The sequence below is a fragment of the Solea solea genome, chromosome 20 (assembly GCF_958295425.1).
Source record: "Solea solea chromosome 20, fSolSol10.1, whole genome shotgun sequence".
NCBI lineage: Eukaryota > Metazoa > Chordata > Actinopteri > Pleuronectiformes > Soleidae > Solea > Solea solea.
Genome location: NC_081153.1, coordinates 5830001 through 5849020, shown reverse-complemented (window position 1 = coordinate 5849020; position 19020 = coordinate 5830001). Strand labels below are relative to the sequence as shown.

Genomic DNA, 19020 nt, shown 5'->3' with positions numbered 1-19020 from the left:
ATGGAGGCTGGCTAATTAATCGTCTTAGCAGATGAATTAATTGGCTCTGGGAGGACAAGCATCAGTGGACCCTGGCTCTGATAGTGGACATCGGCTGCCTTTACCCAGTCATTTGAGACAAATTATGGATCAATGGCTATAAGCTATGTACCGTATCAGCTTTTCCTACGGAACTAGCAAACCTATTTTTGGATAAGAAGTTTCATGTACGCAACCAATACGCAACTTTTGGAAAGTGATGATTTCCCGGCCACGCCTCCCTCTCGCTCTTGCATTCACCATTACCGTCTCCACCACTGACGCCTTTGCCTCATTGCAGGAAATTGCCTTGTCTTTTCTTGGACTTCTCAGTCCTCATCAACACCGAAATACCCTTCCACATGCATCACTCATCTTAGGTTTGTCTAATCAAATCCAGCCATCAATTTATAAAGCTGTCCGGGGGGAAAAAATAGACAGAAAAAAGCAAGTATCTGTAGCAATACTGAAATGATTGACTCGAGTACCCGACTGTCACAAACCATCCTGCTGTCCTGCATGTACCATGAAAGGTGACTTGAAAATAAAGTTTGATTTGATTTATCCCATCAAACTGCTGAACATCCAGGGTTTTTTTTTTTGAGTAGTGGAAGTGACGTCTGAAGCTATTTCGTGGGCACAACAAATCACATCCCATGGAATGCATGGAAATGTCGCCGGGTGACGCGAGATTAAAACTGAGAAACACAGAGAAAGTCGTTGATAGTTTTTATCAGCATTGTGGGAACTCATTTGGCGATGACTTGAATGTAGCAGAACTTCATTTATATTTACGCACTACAGGTTTAAACTGGTATACATTTTATTAGGTGCTTTATTAGGTGGTTAAAATGTGTTTTTGTTTTTTTCCCCTTCCCATGTTTTTAGTGAGCATCCGTGACTCAGGCTGATTCTTGGTATCTCCTCCGTCAGCCGGTTTATTTGTGCTAATTCGTCTTCGTTTTGATTGTGGACCGATTTGATTAAAAAATTCCGTGTTCAGTGAAGAGGGAGAGATTTTATATAGTTTGTTCTAATGAGAGAACAATGGGAGAGAGAAGAATCAGTGATCAGCGCATCCGCTGAACCAAACGAGGTAGCAAAAAGGAGAATATGTTATGGTCTAATGACACTACGTGACAACATATATGTAAAGTGTGTTTTTACAGGTGCGAACAACACTTGTATCCATTTCAAATACGTGATTTTGTCACTTCTGAGTAAGTGAGTATAAATTGGATAAAAATCAGGCTTAACAATTCCCATCATTGTAGCATTTATTAGGACTAAAGACTCAACAGTGAAGTTACACTAAATCACTCTATACTATAGGCCCCTGACTCGTTCATTGCTTTTCTATAGCTTACCAGCACATGCTCACCTCTTGTACTTTGTGTATGATGGTGCACAGCAAGAAGTGCAATTTAAGAGCAGCTCGGTATGGAAGTACAATTGCACACTGTCAAGCAAATTGAATGCAAGTCATTTCCAGGCGTCGATAATGTGCGGCTGCAACCAGAAGGGAAGATAATACAAGAGAACGAGAAAGGGTCTGTTTCACGTCTGACACAAAACTTCCCTCTGATGTGCCTTCTCGTCTGCGGCACTGAGAATTCCAACGCCGGCTCTCAAAGTGTTCCTCGGAGAAAAGGGAGTGATGAAACGCCGAGCCTTCGCGGAAAAGGTTATCTACACCCACACCACACAACGCAGGTTAGACTATTAGCGCCTGGCGCCTCACCGGTGCTAAGTGGTGCTCGAATATCACTGTTTGCCATGCACTGGAGCTGCCTGATGGTCATGTAAGCAGGCTGTTAGACACATCATTAGAGCAAATGTACAGACTGTGGGTGTCTGCACTGCTGCCTCAACTACACTTGTTCAGATTTCTATTACTTGCTGTATCGTCTATATATAAGCAGAATATTTGTCACAGTGTTGTTGGAGCCAGGCACAATGGAGATTATAACTTGAAATCAGTCAAAATGTCTCCTGCTTGGGTTCAGTCCAGGTCCCGGCCTTGGAATGAGAGAGGAGTCCAGGTTGGGTAGAAGATTTTTTTGTATCTTTTTCTGGGCAAATGCTGGATAATTTCACTCAAAGCAGAATGGCCCTCTGGGCAACACGAGCGTGCTTTGGAAATGTACGTCCAGATCTGTCTGTGAGTGGAATTGTTGGCCTGATGCTGTGGCGTTAACATGTCAGAGGGTCAAATGAATGATCTGCCTTCATCGCTTGAGGAAAAACAGAACACTTTTATATAAAACAAAAAAAGTACTTTATCAGGGTAAACCACGCGGGTGCTTTCTTTCTTTCTGATGACTGATGAAAAGCCTGAATGGTGCAGATAAGTACCCAGTCCTCCTCTGTCTATCACTGATTGTCTGAGTAGCTCTGTGTGTAGAGCACCACTTCATATACAGGTGTAGGTTTGATGTGTAGGACTGATATGCATGTCATTTGTATAAGACGCACTTATTTTGCGAAACCATGACCAGGATTTGGGTATAAATTACCAACCTTAGCTTCTTCACGTTTGCCGGAATATTGACTGAAACATCGGCATATCGTTTTGCCTGTAATCCCCTCAGCATAGAAATCTGAAGCCTTGAAAAAGATGTCCGTCCCACATGTCCATGTCCATGTCTCAACCTGTACAAAGGCCTTTTCAAATATGTTCATTTATCAGCGTAGAGCCCCACAGTCTGCTGAACTCGAGGTTAATAGTCTGTATGTTCAGGGTCAGTCCTCCTCCATCCTCCTCTTCCTATATTCTAACACTGCTCTTTTTCCTCCCTTTTCTCTGTTTTCACTCTCTTGAGGTTTCGTGCAGCTCCTGCCCATTATTCTTTGGCCAGCATTTCACCCGGGTGCTGCTCTGGAGCTCCCTCTGCATGACTATGATGATTGGGAATTTTCGAAAAGGAGTTAGCAGATGTGGAGCTCATCTCGTTTCTGATCTTTTGTCTTATTAGACTATCGGATTCAATTCAACTCCTGCTGTAAAACTGACATTAGGAACGTGCGGTTCACTGGGTTTATATTCCCCGGGCGTCTATTGTTCTTAGCCGTTACAGTATGTACAGCATGTATTCATACAAACTGATCTCTCAAGCTATTTCTCCTTCTCCCGTCGCTGAGAAGTAAATTACCATAGAGTTCACAATCCAACATGGATCGCAGGAGCAAGTGTTCTGATTTGATTTATTGTCCTTCTCTGCAGCTGCTGGCAGTAACACGGGCACATCAATAATACCTGTGTGTTTCCAACAAAAAGAAGACAAGTTAATTACGAGAACAAATGAAGAAACTCCCAGAATTTTCTCCTTAAAAGAACACAGTTGGAGGCACTGCGGTACATTTGAGTGCATTTTTTTACTGTCAAAATGACAACTGTACTCTATACTTTAGCTGATTCTGGACACACAGTTAACTCTCCTGCACCGGGGGTTGCTGCTCCACCGATTGCCGAGTTTGATAAGATTGTGTCACTGAGATTTTCATTTCCTCAGAATAAACCTTTGATATGTACTTTAGCTAAGTGCCCTGCTATATGCAGTCCACCATCTTTTGTCTTAATTTTTGCTACAGCGGCCTGAGACAGATGTGTGTGTCACATTCGAACCTGGAGCTCCCAGCAAAGTGGAGACTGGAGAGAGTTGTGTGTGAGGGACACTGTAGGGTGAGCCGTTCCATGTCATTTAGTCATTTTTTAGACTTCTGTCGTCACACCAAACACAACTTCATTTGTTGCACTACATTCACCAATATCGAACTATTCAGAACTATTCCAACGTATGTTTTTAACAGGACAACGCGCCATTTGGTCGCCAAATGACATCCGCCTTTAATTGCATTTGTGTGAACACACAGTTTGGAAAGGAGGAGAAACTGTCAAACTGTCAATTTCCCAAAGCAAACGTGACGAATTGCCTCTCAAGATAAAGATATTGCGTCGGGTTACATTGGTGGAGTGATCTGTACAGTGACGGTGTAACTGACTTCTCACTCTGGATCTATCGATTGTTTACGTCTATACACAGAAATGATATCTGTCGAGTGAGTGAAAGGATCAATGATGCCGAGTGACAACAATGTGTTTGAATAAGACGCCAGATTATGAAACTGAATCACTTGCAACACGTTGAAAGCTTCGGCTGATGCTGTTTAAGTCAGTGTGCGAAGAAATAGATTTTTTGTTAAAACACAAAGATGACATTTCAATTAGAATCAAACAATACACACGTCATAGTAATACTATGATTAACATGTGTTATACCAACAGTTCAGATCTCATAATTTGTGTGAAAGCAAATTCAAGTGGCATACAGTACAAGCTGGGTGTCCATAAGGTTCCCCAGCATTTAAGGCCCAAATATTCCTGTTCGCTCTGCACGTGACTGGGAAAAGAGATATTAACATTGACGTGGATTACAGCAGTAGTGCATAACTTATATATATATAAACACAATATCTGTTGCTTCCATGCCTGTCAGCTCCACCTGACTCTCTCAGCGTGATGCATTTAACCTTTCTGTGACCATCCTGTCATCGCAGACAGGATTTGGCATGCGTCCTTCACGTTACCGTAACTCCCTAGACCGTTTGTGGTATCTAGAAAATTCTAAATCTATGGACTGGCGATCTGTCCAGGGAGTGACCCTCCTGTGGAGGTGGAAAACGGATGGATGGATGGATACCGGAAAGCAGAGAAATAGAGCTTTGCGCCCATATACTTGTCATTACGGTAGCTCGCAAGACTTCCGCAGAACGAACGACCGTCCAATCACAGACAAGATTCCCCAGCATGTCGCGCGAGTATGACGTCAGCTTCTCAGAACTGGAATTCCTAAACGATTGAATAACTGTCAGATATCGAAAGTGAAAGTTATCTTGGAATAAGGGGCCATCAAATCAGTTTAAACCCAGGCGGCCTGATGATCTCGATGGTCATTGATGGAGAGGTGAACATCACGACGGACTGGGCAGTAGACTTTAGGTTAAGGTATGATCCCCAGTTTTCTGAAACATGAGTGAGCTACAGGGTGAATTTGGACTTAATTTATACCTCTGTTATAATGAATCAGCAATGAACTCTTGAACTGCCTTTTCTCCACAGTGGCATAATTACGGTGCTAGTCGGTTTGATTTGAATTACGATCTTCAACGTGAAAAATATATACTTTTTGAACCTCTGAGATTTTCCCCTCACATTGCCGTGCATTGCTGTAACTCCAGCAGCCAGAGCGTTCAGATTAGCTGCCCACCCCTGTGCTGAATATTAAACTGCTTGTAGGGAAGCAGCCATGTTGAAGTGATGTCACGCTGGGAACTCTGATTTAAAGGCTTTCTCCGAGAGAAGCAGCCGAAAATATTCATTTGTGAAGTAGCAATTTATGATTCAAGGCAGAATAAGTGCTACCAAGTGCCACCGAATGCAGACGCTTCATCACCCTGGATGTGCGACGCCGTGTTTGTGTTATAACATTGTTGTCATAATGATGTAATCATTATAAATGTGTCCCCGACGCAGCCAGACGTCAGCTGTTCGGTACAACATTATGCAAATGCTTTTGTGAAGCGACTACAAGCTTTTAATCAATCACTCATAGAGATTAGCATGTTTATATTAGCCAGATTAACAAGGACGGTTATGAATGCCGACAATCAGCGTCGTGAATATTCACATTAGCGCCGCGGCACGCACAAGAAATACAATCAGTCACACGTGTCCCCAACACACCGACACAGAAGATGTTACCCACAATGCAACAACTGAGTGATGCATGTGCAGAGATGTTGTGGTTTTGATTTTGTGTAAAATCATTGTTACTGCTGCAATACTGCCAATGCAGTTAAAGCTTGGAGAACACGGATTCACAAGCACTGACTGTGCAGCATTGGTACTTTCGGCACTTTTCGGTGACGCTAACCTTTTTGGATACTTCAAATGACAACGCGATGGCAAAAAAACAACAAATACTCTCTAAAGATCACAAGGACCCGAAGTGAACCTAGCTGTCCAGTAGAAACAGAGCCAACATAACATCACCTTGCAGCCCTTTCTGTCGCCACTGTTCAAACGCAGCAGCACCTGTCTCGTTGGATTTAGCAAGCTAGTGTCATTTCTGGCACCGTTCATTATGATTGGATGGTGTTTTTACAGGCCTGTCCGCTCCACAGGTGATTGATTTTGTTGTATTTCTGTGACAATGAATACCGCTTTATCCTCCACATGAGGATCACGGGGGTGCCGCCGCCAGTCCCAGCTGACGTAGGGCGAAAAGGCGCGGTGCACCCTGGACAGGTCGCATCACACAGAGAGAGAGAGAGAGAGAGAAAAGTTCTCTCCACTCATCTGCCTTTTGAGTGAGAAATCAGAGTCAAATAAAACTAAGCAGAAACAAGTGAGCAAGTTGAATATCACAGAGACTAAGCCTGTGGTGCCGGGAAACATCTGACAGCTGATTTGACGGCAGCTGTGGTGCCGTCAGGTGCCGCCAGCAAACCAACCTGTCGGCTCAGCCAGCGACTGCGCGACTCCCTGTGTGAACAACAGATGTGCAAAAGCGAGCAGCTGCCTACACAAGTGTGACCCTTTTCAGCTTTTGTCCTCAAATACTTCCAAATTTGTCCCCAGACAGAAACAAAGACGCGGCGTGCACACACTATAAAAAGGTCCTGCAGTCAAAGTGACCTGAGAAATCACAACTGTGAAAGCGTTTGTTCCAGTTGGTATAAAAAGTGAAACTAAAAGTAATTAGAGAAGAACAAGGAGGAGGGAAAGATAAAGCTACATCAGAAAACAAATGAAAAACTGTTGTAATGAAAACAGGATGCACCTACTTCAGAAGAGTAAACGGCAATGACTGTGTGTGTATATAGATGGATGAGCTGACAGCTCTCTAAAGGTGAAGGGAAATGATTTCAATCCATCCAAAGAAAGTGATGGTACTTAAAACACCAAATCAATTTTTCCCCGATGACAGCTTCTGTTATTGGGAGTTGTTATCACACTGATGTATGTTCAAGTGTTCAGGTTCCCGCTACGCTTAGTTTAAATTACTTATCCGTTTCTTTGGAATCAGAGTGAGACATCGTGTCTGACATCTGAGATTGACTCATGATTGGTTCTACGGCTCCCCCCACAATCAATATTGTGCGATGTCTATAGCTCTGAATTAAGTCGCAGGTGTTGGTGATGTCTCATAACTCATATACAGTACAGTTGGAGGGTGTGGAAATATGCCCCCCCCCCCCTCTTTATTTGTATATATAGTCACTTATAATGAGACAAGCTGGTGCACAGATGGACACGGCGCCTAGGTCACTCTCACAGAACTTGTTTTGTTCACAACCTCAGCAATTAATGCAACGTATGCAGCATCATGTACAATCTACGATGAAGCTGTGATTTCTTTTTTTTCATTTCAAAAGTAAGTCCCGAGCTAACCTCACGGTGTAATTCGTGTTTTCTCTACAATCGTGTCCTTCCTTTTTACATTTAAACGGAAAAAAATGTTGTGTGCCCCCTAGTGGAATACTTTGTAATAACACAAATAGTCAGTGTTGACTTTGCCCTCTTAGTTTTTTCCTGTGTTGCTTTGATATAAAATTGACGATATAGATTTAGATCAATAAATAACCAGCAAGTCCAAACGTGTTATCTTGACTTCAGTGTTTGAAATTGGGTTTGTTTTGATTCAGAGGGCCTTAGAATGTCAGAACCTGCATACTGTATCTTTAAAGCAGCACACAAATAGTCAAATTGCAACTTTTGAAGTTACAAATCAGACGTTTAAATTTGCAACCGGAAAATATATTTGGACATTTCTATAAATGGAATTTGGTTTTCCCTCATTAGGAACAGGTTTTAGTCCCAAAAAGTACTACTGCTCCTGACAAGGTCACTGTCTATAGCAGGAAAAGGTCTTAACGTGGTAACAGAAATACACAAGAACCCACATTCAAACTCTGAAATGAAGACTTTAGTAAAGAAGTCATGTCTGGATGAAGAGTACAGACGGAGACTCTTGCCCAGTAGTCTTCCTTGCCTGGAGGCAACCAACTGGCTGCCGGTCAGGAATCCGCGAGGCCCGTGCTGGCCGCAGTTTCGGCCGTGTTTACCAGATGCACCGTTCCCTCCGGTAAGCGGACTGCAGCTGGCAGCTCCAGCATCCAGCAGACCTGCTGGCCCACGGCCAGAGACATTCTGGAAGATGATGTTTGGGCTCAAGAACTGATTGAACAATTAGAGCTTTGTGCATTGGATTGCAAATAAAGAAAGACAGAAGAGAGGCTCATCATCCTCCAACATAATGACAGAAAAATGGAGACGTATACGGTGACAAATGTAGATTAGATGGATGCAGCTGTGCCGATTGTTTTAAGAAAATGTTAAAAAAAATTCCATGTTTTTTTGTGGAATTAAATTAAGTCTAAGCTGCTTGTGTGTAGACTGAAAGCCATTGGCACTGTACTGATTGGTTTGTGCGACGCAGAACAAAATATCTCCCCACACACACACACAGAAAACTGTGTGACTGAATGAATGGTTTAAATCCCAGCAGCTACAAAATGTCAGGCTAACAAACATTGGCTCCGACTGTCCTCAAGCACCCACAGTATTAACCCGTTCTTTAAAGGTGCCACAACAAATTGTTTACTCGTCTTTGAGGGAACATCTGTGTTAAAGCAGAATGTTAAAGGACTCCGGCGACCGCCGTGTGACTCAAAACCTCTCAGCTGCCAGGAAAACCCTTTTAGTCGCCTGCGAGGCAGTCATTTTCTGGCAATCAGATGAATCGTACATTGATTTAGTCGCATGCATCAAATATGAGTCCAATTAAAAACTGAAATGGTGAGAGCTGTAATGGAACTGCTGCATTTGTACCCAATGAATTTCTTTTAATTTCTTTCTTTTTTTTTGCCCCGGGGCCTGAGTGAGTTAATCTGGCTCTGCTCTAATTAAGTACTTAAGAAAAACATTAAGTCTTACTTGAGATGATTACAAGTGAGAGTGCTTTAAAAAAAAATAAAAAAATAAAATCGAAAATAAATATACCTGATACATTATAGTCCAGAAAATCAGAGGTGAAGCAGTGAAGCAGCAGCTCGTATATGTCCGAACAAAATTGATTCTATGTCACAAGTTTTTGTCATTAAATCAATTATGTTTGGACAAAGGAGACGCTGTTTCACTTCTGCTGCCTTTGTTTGCTAAGTTTCTGTCATTTGAGTCAGAAATTACACATTTTAACTCACTGATGGAGGCAACCGTGGATAACAACCCCTGTGTGTTGTGATTGTTTTGTAAAAATCAAATAATTTTCTCTATATGGGCTTTGGTGTCCAGGCAGATGTGGCAACATCAGTGCTGACTATGCGTCAGTACCTCATAAAACTATAGTTGAACTATCACTTTGAAATGATGAAATTTTGCCTAGAACTGGAACAGATCTGGAACAGGAACGTATTGCGATGTAATGTTAAACCTCCACCGCACAGTGATATCGTTCAGCATGAGGAGGGCACTTCACCTGTGTCAACAGACACTGATTACTGTGTGTCGGCCTCACGCAGCCGTGAGTGCTGTCTGAGTTTAAAGCTTCAGACTGAAGACAGATCCCTTGAGATCCTCTTCAGCTTTTCCCTGAGTGGGCCTGTCAACCTCAGTCAACCTCACTCAGCCTCTGTTTGTTGCCTCGCTTTTCATTTGCTCCCCGTCTAATGTGGAACATATTCCCCGGGGAGGGTCCGCTTTTTATTACTCAACAGTCTGTACTCTGTACGTGTGAAAAAGAAAACGAAGGCCTGGGATTGTTTCACTCATGCATGAGTTTGTAGCGGAGGGATCGGGAGAGAGAGGTGATTACTTCTCTGTCTTTTTGAAATTGAGTTTGGACATGGGGGGGAAAAAAAACCCAACAGCAAATGAAAAGAACAAATTAAATCATCGCAGATCCATAGTGGGAGAAATATTCTTGAAGAAAAGTCTAAAATTGACTTCCAATTTGTTTGTCTGCATTTGGTTGACTCTGAAGGTGAAGTTATGGATATTTTATGTTTATTTAGGGTTTTCATGCTAGAGAAGTAGAGTGTGTATTTTTTGTCTGTGGAAGTGCGAGTGTATATTTCCTTGTGAACAGACGATTAAGTATTATCTCATCGATGTAGATTGTTAAATAATTGCTCCAGGTTGTTAATTGTAACTTGTGATAAAAATGAAAACGGGTCGGTCACAGTCAGTGATTGAACGACTTGTTTATTGTGGATGGAGCTTTTGTCTGTTTCATCAATTATCTCATTTAAAATGTTTGAAAACAAACAAAAAAAAACACTCTTCACAAAGTTTCCAGAGGGACTGAAATGCTGACTGTTGAATTTGTGACACATTCACAATTCATATCAATTGTGATGCTGAGAAAGGTCAAGTTGAACTGTAGAGGGCAGCATTACACCTCTAAGTGTACAGTCTGCCGGAAATTATAAGTAGAAGAAGATATTTCTAAAATATCATAATAAACAAGTTTCGATAAGATATCGCGTAACTTTTTTTAACAGATTGTCAAGATAATTATTGATCAGGAAAAAAGGCAATTTTTAAAACCCCGTTATATCTCTCGGGTCTTTATTTTGCACTTGTTATGCTGTCATGTGACCCACCCCGCCATTATAAACACTGTTTATTCAAACAATATTCCCTTATAAATCATAATCCAGGCGGTAGCTACAGTATATTGTGATGTCAATGACTCGAGACAGGGTTGCTGTGACACACTTTACCGTGCAGGTATAGTCTCCTTCTAACAGTATGTGTAAAAAAAAGGGGGGGACTGCTTGTCCCTGTGGTATTGCTGTGAGGCAATTTAATTCCGAGGGCTAACTGATTGGCTGCAAAAGCCTTATTTTCCCAAGTATTGATCCAAAGGCCAACCGGCAAAATGCAAAAACCTCAGCAAGACGAATCTGCTGCCACGTCTTACAGTAGAAATCAGGCAATCAATGTCACACAACTCCAGTGGGGCCTGCAGGAAACCTAATTCCACTCATTGGCGCTAAATAGTGAAAACCCATGGGTTCATCAATCATCAATTCAAGGGGCACTCTTTAGTTAATAGTCTGGTCTTTACCCGCTGAACAGCCACTGCCTTTTATCTGTGTGAGCCAGTAGATGCTCTCTGGGTTTGACAGAGGGAGGAGATGAGAGCAATATAATCGACTGTGATTGCTGTATTTTCTTCCTTGCTTTGCTTGTTGCGCTGTAATTCTCAATTCAGAGACGTCTTATTGTCACGATTTCAAATTGAAGATTGCAGCAAAGATTGCACATTCTGTGGAACGCATTTGATTGGTCAATTTCGTAGAAAATGGCAATGGTTTGAAAGCGTAAGTCAATAGTTCCTGTACAATACAGATAATAAAGATAATGTAATAAATATCTCTTGGTGCTCTCGTACCTCACCGGGTACATGAGGGCTTGTATTGGTGAGGCAAAACAAAGTGGTTTCAGACCTCCAAGTTGAAATAACACAACATTCTATCAAAATAAATGATATGAGTGATGTTCTTAGTAAAAGTAAAGGTATTGGAAACACAGACAACTAGCAATGGTATAAAAATACTGTTTCCTAATGGGTGTACTTTTTTGGTGCATCAGGTGCGTGAGAGTGAATGTAACATTGTGGAAATACATTAAAGGGTTAACAATGCTGAAAATAAGTTTTCAGTTTTCTTAGGTGGTCACATTTAATGTTGCTTGAAATCATTTAATTCAAAGATACAAATGGGGGGCGTCATTCGTAGCAGGTATTTTAATCTAAGTAGGAAAAGCACAGGTGTAAATGATCAAATCAATGATGATCAAAAGCACCTGTGATACCTGTGTTACCAGAGAGGAGTGTCTACACCAAGTGGTCCACTTGGATTCTGTTCAGTACATTTGATTGTCAAAAAAGGGTCTAAGGGTGGAGGTTTGGTCTACAGTGAATTGTCACTTTAAGGCAACAACTAGAATGGATTGAAATTAGAAAAAAACACAAGACAAGTCATTTTTAATATACATTTCCCAGGGTGTATAATGTAAATAAATAGCTAACATAGCTCATTCATGTGTGGTCTACATACTGTACCTCATGGTGGAAACGCAAGCCAGATCAGGTTTTACCGTTCCAACTGTGGAGAGAGAAGTGCACCGTATACTGCATGGAATTGAAGGATAACTCACAAACCTTGCAAGGTTCAAACTATTCATAAGCTAATGGACGTTTTTCTGTCTCTTCTCTTCGCAGGTTACAAGTGCCCATGTCAAGTCAGGAAGCCCGAAATCGTCGCTAAAGCATATATGGACAGAAAGCAGTAAGGATATGTCAATCAGTAGGCTGCTGACACAGACTCTGCACGGAAAAGAGAACAGCACAGCTTTGGACCTTCACTATGAAACCCCAGAGCCGTACTCGGAGCAGGACCTGTGGGACTGGCTGAGGAACACCACAGACCTGCAGGACTCGCGGCCGCGGGCTAAGCGGCGGCCCATGGTGAAGACGGGAAAGTTCAAGAAGATGTTCGGCTGGGGGGACTTCCACTCCAACATCAAGACGGTCAAACTCAACCTCCTCATCACCGGTAAGATCGTGGACCACGGAAACGGCACCTTCAGTGTCTACTTCCGCCACAACTCCACAGGTCAGGGCAACGTGTCCGTCAGCTTGGTCCCGCCCACAAAGATAGTGGAGTTTGACGTGGCGGCGCAGCAGTCCGTCATCGACGCGAAGGATTCAAAGTCCTTCAACTGCCGCATCGAGTACGAGAAGGTGGAGAAGGGCGCCAAGAACACGCTCTGCAACTTCGACCCGTCCAAGACCTGCTACCAGGAGCAGACCCAGAGCCACGTTTCCTGGCTCTGCTCCAAACCTTTCAAAGTCATATGCATCTTCATTTCCTTCTACAGCACCGACTACAAACTGGTGCAGAAAGTGTGCCCGGACTACAACTACCATAGTGACACACCCTACTTCCCGTCTGGGTGACGGTCTCGCACACTCGCGGTCACATGGTGGACGAGCGGAGCACAGGATGGGGCTTCGACCCATTCCGGAGAAATGTGTGTGTTAGCCTTTCTGTCCCCAAAATCATGTCCACAACATTTAAGTGTAAGCCCCCCATTGATTTCCCAACGTGGCAATCTGAATTTGAAGGATTTGGTTACTTTAAACTGTAAAAGTGTAATATGCTTAAACTGACCTGAAATCCTCTCTCTGTGTTATAGTTTTCCCTGAGTTCACTTTTATTTGATGTTGAACAGTTTGTCAATAACCAGGATATTTTGGTTCTTTTATGTGTGTGTTCCGCAGATATCAACTTTTTTCTTTTCCTCTCTTATCATATTTCCCGTACAATACATCAACTCTCTGGACACCGACATGTCGACTGTCTGCTCACCCCCTGCTGTGCTACTTCAGTTCATCCTGCATATCAAGAAAACAAAATCATAAAAAAAAATTAAAATACAGTATATATATATATAATATAGCTTGGGTGCTGGCACGGCATCTGGAAAAAGGAGAGTGAAGACTTTAAATGTGCAGTTTGATGCTTCTTAGAAACGTGCGGTGGTCTTATCTGTGTGAGGGGATTGAGCTTGAACTGAGCAAGCTTCTGCCTTCAGGTGAGTCTCATTGAGACGGCATCGCGCTCAGACACTGTAACACTGTCAACCCTCAGCTGTGCTCCTGCCGGTGCGGTGACCGCGTCGCCGGGGCGACTGCTTCACTCTTGGCTGACTGAATGTTCCGATCACCTGACCGACTGACCGGTGACTCATTCGGGGAGATGGGGCTTGCTCATTGTCACTTAATATATCAACTGTAATGTATTGAATTCTATATCTTAGAGCCTAATTTGTATGAATGGTTTGTATTGTACATAGTTTATCCCAATTGCGCTGCTTCTATACATACATGCCCCCCCCCACCCCACTCCATGAGCTGTGTCCCCCCCCCCCCTCCCCCGCGCTGAGTTGTCTTGTTCACTCCCATCTATGCTCGTTTTTTGGTTCTTCTAGCAAAGAAAATGATGTTGCTGCCCTAGATGTGAATTTCATGAAACAGCAATCCTGTAAAGAAGCTGTAACACTGTCTAAATATATTAAAGTTATTCATGGAAAATTTTCTTTACTGGGGGTTTGGGGTGGGGCGGGGGTTGGACGTGTACATACGAATTAAAGACTACAGTAAATTTTATCAAGTGAATGCTGCTACGTGTGAGTCCTTTCTGTGAGTCCCGTTCATTTCCACGTGTGTGTTACAAATGACAGCTTTAAAATACACACAGTGTATAAATATGTGAAACATATACATCTGTGCCTCCTTATGAGCCATTATACGATCATTTATTGCACTTATTATATGTTAAACGTGCAAAGAACTGATTCTAAGACCGAACGACGAATGAATCACTTTATATGTGTCATGGCAAATTAACACAGGCTTGTGTGTGCAAACAGAATGTATATGTAAACAGCCTGTGGACACACAGGGACCCAGAACAGCAAAGCTCTCTGTGCCTGACTATAATTACTTCCTGGAGCCTCCTCTGATCTTGCATCATGTGCGATAGAGCAGATTTCCTAATAACCAAGTGTGCCAGAAAGTTGGACATGTGACGGCGGCGAAACTTGTCTCTCGGGCTCCCCGGGAGATGTGGAGATTGGGATGCGAGACTGATAGCGTCTGTTGTGGGACGTCGCAGTGGCACCTGCCATCGAATCCTCCAACTCGGCAGTTAGGATCAGCAGTCGGCTTTAAACAGATTAGACCCTCTTGGGGAGGGAAATCCGCTGCCTTTAGCTAGCTCACAACTTATCAGTAATTAAAGTGGATGCCAGGTTTGTGTGTGTGTTCATTGGCGGTCTGCGCGGTGCTTTTATAGCTGTCCTCATTAAGGGAAACTTTGCCCTCTTTGCCCACTTTAACAAGCCAGCAGGGATTTCCTTTAACACATGATCAAAATACCTTTAAAGATCATATTAATTCATATTAACTCTAAATGTGATATATATATATATATGTATATACATATAAATAGATACAAAGTATATATATTGCATCATATGGGAATCATTGCACACGTTGACGTGCAAATGATGCAATTGCATCCATTTCCAGACTGCAAGAGCTCGGGGACAGAGCTACTCAAGTGGGTGGAACTATAAGTAGGTGGCATATTTTCAGTTTGTCTAAATAACGCAAAGCCACCTGAAAATAAGACAATAAAAGCACATCAGTATCATGTGACGAGGCTTAGGGTTAGGTCGCAGTCAAGAAAACTGCAAGAGCGGGGGCAGATTTCTAAGAGGGGGGAACCTTCAAGTTGTCCAAATACTCGTTTGACGCGCACTCCTCTCCAAGAGTGTGAGAGTAGAATGTTGCAGAGTTTATCAGTGCAAGTGTCAGTGGGAGATACATCACACAACCTTCCAGATTCTGGGCCACTTAAAAAAACATTGAACTGTTGGTAGGTTGTAAAAATGTAAAAAATGAAATCTCGATCCTATCTTCTCTTCTTTTTTTTGAAATGGCAGTATTGTATACCCTGGGATCAACATTTAGATATTGACCAAACATAATACACTTACAAAGTTATGAATACAGCATCAGGAGAGATATGAGTTCATTATTGCCTCATATGTTGGCAGCAGAAGTACAGCTCTTTGTGCTGTATTTACTTAAAAAATTGTCACTGTAAGCAACTCTTTCATAGCGACTGAGAAAAAACCAGACGTGAACATTGTCTTATTTTTTGCTGTGAGGACACCTCAGCAACAAAGTCCCACAAAAGGCGACCCGGTAGAGTGTACTATGCTGCATAATGACTCCGTTTCACTTGGCAACGGAGGCGACTGGAGCACAATGCGGTGCAGTATTGAACTGGATCGGTGCTGCTGCAGTGAGGCGGGATGCCAGACACCCAGCACGCCTGCATACGAGCTGCTTCTGCTGCTGCTGCACTTTCTTGCAATTTCCTTCCTTGGCTGTGGATGTTAAAGGTGCAGTGTGTAAGAATTAGTGACATCTAATGGTGAATTAGGGATCTATAATATATGGTGGCCTTCACAGGCAAGAAAACGTGTGTGTTAGGTTCAAACAAATACAGATGTTTGACACGTTATTGCTTTGTTTTGTTTTTTTAAAAACGTGATGACATATTGTGAAAGAAAATTTGTAGTATTAGGATTTTTACTGTGCGCTTTGTTTATTTTATGCATTAAGTCAATTTAATAATAAGCTTCTGCTTCAAAACTCAAAAAAACACACCTTATTTGTCCTTTAGAGGCTGCTGTAGGAACTTAGTGAAAGCAGGATTGTTGCATAAAGTACATATGCAAATCTTATTCGGAGCATATAGAAACCAAACACATTTTAATTTTAAAGGGACTATCCAATTATATAAATATTCTCATTGAAAGTTAATTTAATTTATTTCAGCTCAAATGTTACATTAGATATTGAAAATGGCAGCCCTCATGATAACTGTGTCCCTCATTTAGTCCAATAACAAAATAAATCACTATATTTAGTAAAAGTAACATCATTTATGACAAGCCAATAAGTAATATTACATATTTGGATAATGTAGGGTGTTACATCATTTGTTTCTGAATGCTACAATGACAGATAAAGCATTTTGAATCATATCCAATGCAATTTTTATCACATGTCTCCTCGTGCACTTCCTCCTTTCCCTCAGCAATCACCTCACCTGTGTCAGGTTCACACCTGCTCTCAATGTCCTCGTCACAGCAGTCACTCGTCACTTCTCTGCGGTAATGTCACGGTCTTCCCGAGTTTTGCTCTCTCTAGTGTCACCTTGTTTGTTTGTGTTTTTTGCCAGTGAACAAACTCCCGTGTCCTCACCGCTGTCTGCGTTCCACTGCACCACTCCTTTGTTCCTTCTTCATTAAATAATGCTTGAAACTGCTAGACCTCCTCGTCTGCCTGTCTGCTCTTGGGTCCAAACTGTCTCGTCGCAGGAAATAATATCATGGGAACGACCGCTGCTCTCCAAATCACATTCAGGATTTAACAAGAACCTTTTTTAATTTGAACAAAATGAAACTCGGTATGGATTCTACATCCTGGAAAATTAACATTTACCAAGTTATGTCCTGACAGACCGATATTCAATAAAACATTTTATTTCTATATTTATTCTATATATATAAACTGTCATCTAAAAAAAAAAACACTTTTGTAGAACAACAGGTTCAGACGGCCATTTTTAGCTTTGCAAATCATAACTATCTGTTTTGTAAGGGACAAATTCAGGCCCTCAAACTCGTGCATATATCCTACCCTGGAAGGATGTAAAGTAGGTTATGAATATGTATAACATATGTGAGAATGAGCTGCTCTCAACTAATGGATTTGGCCTTATCTGTAAATCTGACAAAAGGTTTCACGACAAGATGCTTAAAGACATTACATTTCAGAAAGTCATTATTGATCATATTAATAATAGTGCATGTAAGCCATAATTCCCCTCTACCTGTCCATTCACATGCATATAGCACTATTGCATGTCAGGCGTCGCCGTGCAGGTTTGTGTCCCACTCAGCTCAGTCACTGTGTGATGATGAATTCCTGTAATAACTGCAGATCTGATATGCAGCGCGGCGTCCTCTTGTTCGCGATAAGGCGCCCGCCCTCCCACGAGAAGACGTATCTGCAAAATCAGGGCATCGGGACAATGACTTTGGGATCCCGGCCACATTAAGTCATCTTTGCCAATGCAATCCTGACCTAAACCGCACTTTTCCCAGAACAGAGTTTCTGCTTTAATCAAAAGTGGAATGGAAAAAGGACCCTCCGTGCCTCTGGGATATTTTTCCATTAACCATTTTGACACATGACTGACTGTGGGGGATTATTGGTTTTTGAAGAACTATTAACAGCTGTACATTTGCATTTTAATACACTTCTCCTCAACTTACTAATGCAATTTGCTTCTCAGCTTTGTTGCCCCTCGTTCCTTCGGCAATTCCGACTAACAGCATAAACCCTCCAGCTTTAATCATTTTAATTTCCCTGAAATATTAGTTTTCAGTAATCTCCTCTGAATCTTCGCAGTTAAAGACCGGCCATTACATTGTCTCTCCAAACTGTTGCTTGTCGCTTCAGGTGGATTTTACACCGTGTCAGCTGAGATGGAGAGCACGCGGAATCCTAACGAGCACGAGTTAATCTCGGGTCGCACAAACATACCCTTCATTTATAAGTTTGCTCTATTTTTTTTTTGGTAGAGAAATTGCTGAGAAATAATTAAAGGTAACATTTATTCCAGGGGAAAATGTTCCTCATTAAATATTGTAGAGGTAGTCTGATTAATAAGTATAGAGCGATGAATGGGGCTTATTTTCTTTTGCTATAATAATCTAATTGTCTAATTGCTATTCATTTAATCAGCCAAGTATTACGAATTTATGTACGTTTAAACCCCACAAAACTTGACAAATGCCCCTAAGTTCACGAGAACTTAATTTTTTCATGCAAAAGTTTGATGGACTTCATTTTCTGTGTATTTGATATCGAGTGGTAAATTATTATTTTATGATAAAACGTACAAGTGCAGACACAAAAAAGCAGATTAGGGCTAAAGTGCTGTGTATTCATGTTTATTTAAAGCTGAAAGCTGAAACTTTTTGTTTTATTTAGCATTTTAACACTTGTTTTTGCCCTGGCTTGGTCGTCATCTTTTGCCCTGTCTTGTGTTTTTCATTGTGTTATATTGCGTACTTAATTTTTTATGATGACGCGTCCGTTGCTTGGCTGCAATCAAATTTACCCAAGTGGGATAATGAAGTTTTTGATGATGAGGACGCTCTCCTGCCACAGTGGAAAAATAAATTTCCACAGGATTAAATAGTTAAAACTATTCTAAAAATTCAGTCATTTAGCGGGGCTTCACAGCAGGGAGCCCTATTATCTGCACATCTCAGCAGGAGCA

The 19020-nt window shown here is 41.9% G+C and overlaps 1 protein-coding gene across 1 annotated transcript in view; it reads left to right on the top strand.

The window, feature by feature from the left end:
* The window catches only part of nxph1 (neurexophilin 1), a 37052-nt gene extending 22785 nt beyond the window's left edge, over nt 1-14267 (top strand). Inside the window, exon 2 of the mRNA XM_058619169.1 lies at nt 12309-14267. Within this exon, the coding sequence (XP_058475152.1) occupies nt 12309-13046 (738 nt within the window). The 3' untranslated portion in view covers nt 13047-14267. The remainder of the gene's footprint in view (nt 1-12308) is intronic.
* The last annotated feature ends 4753 nt before the right edge of the window (nt 14268-19020 follow it).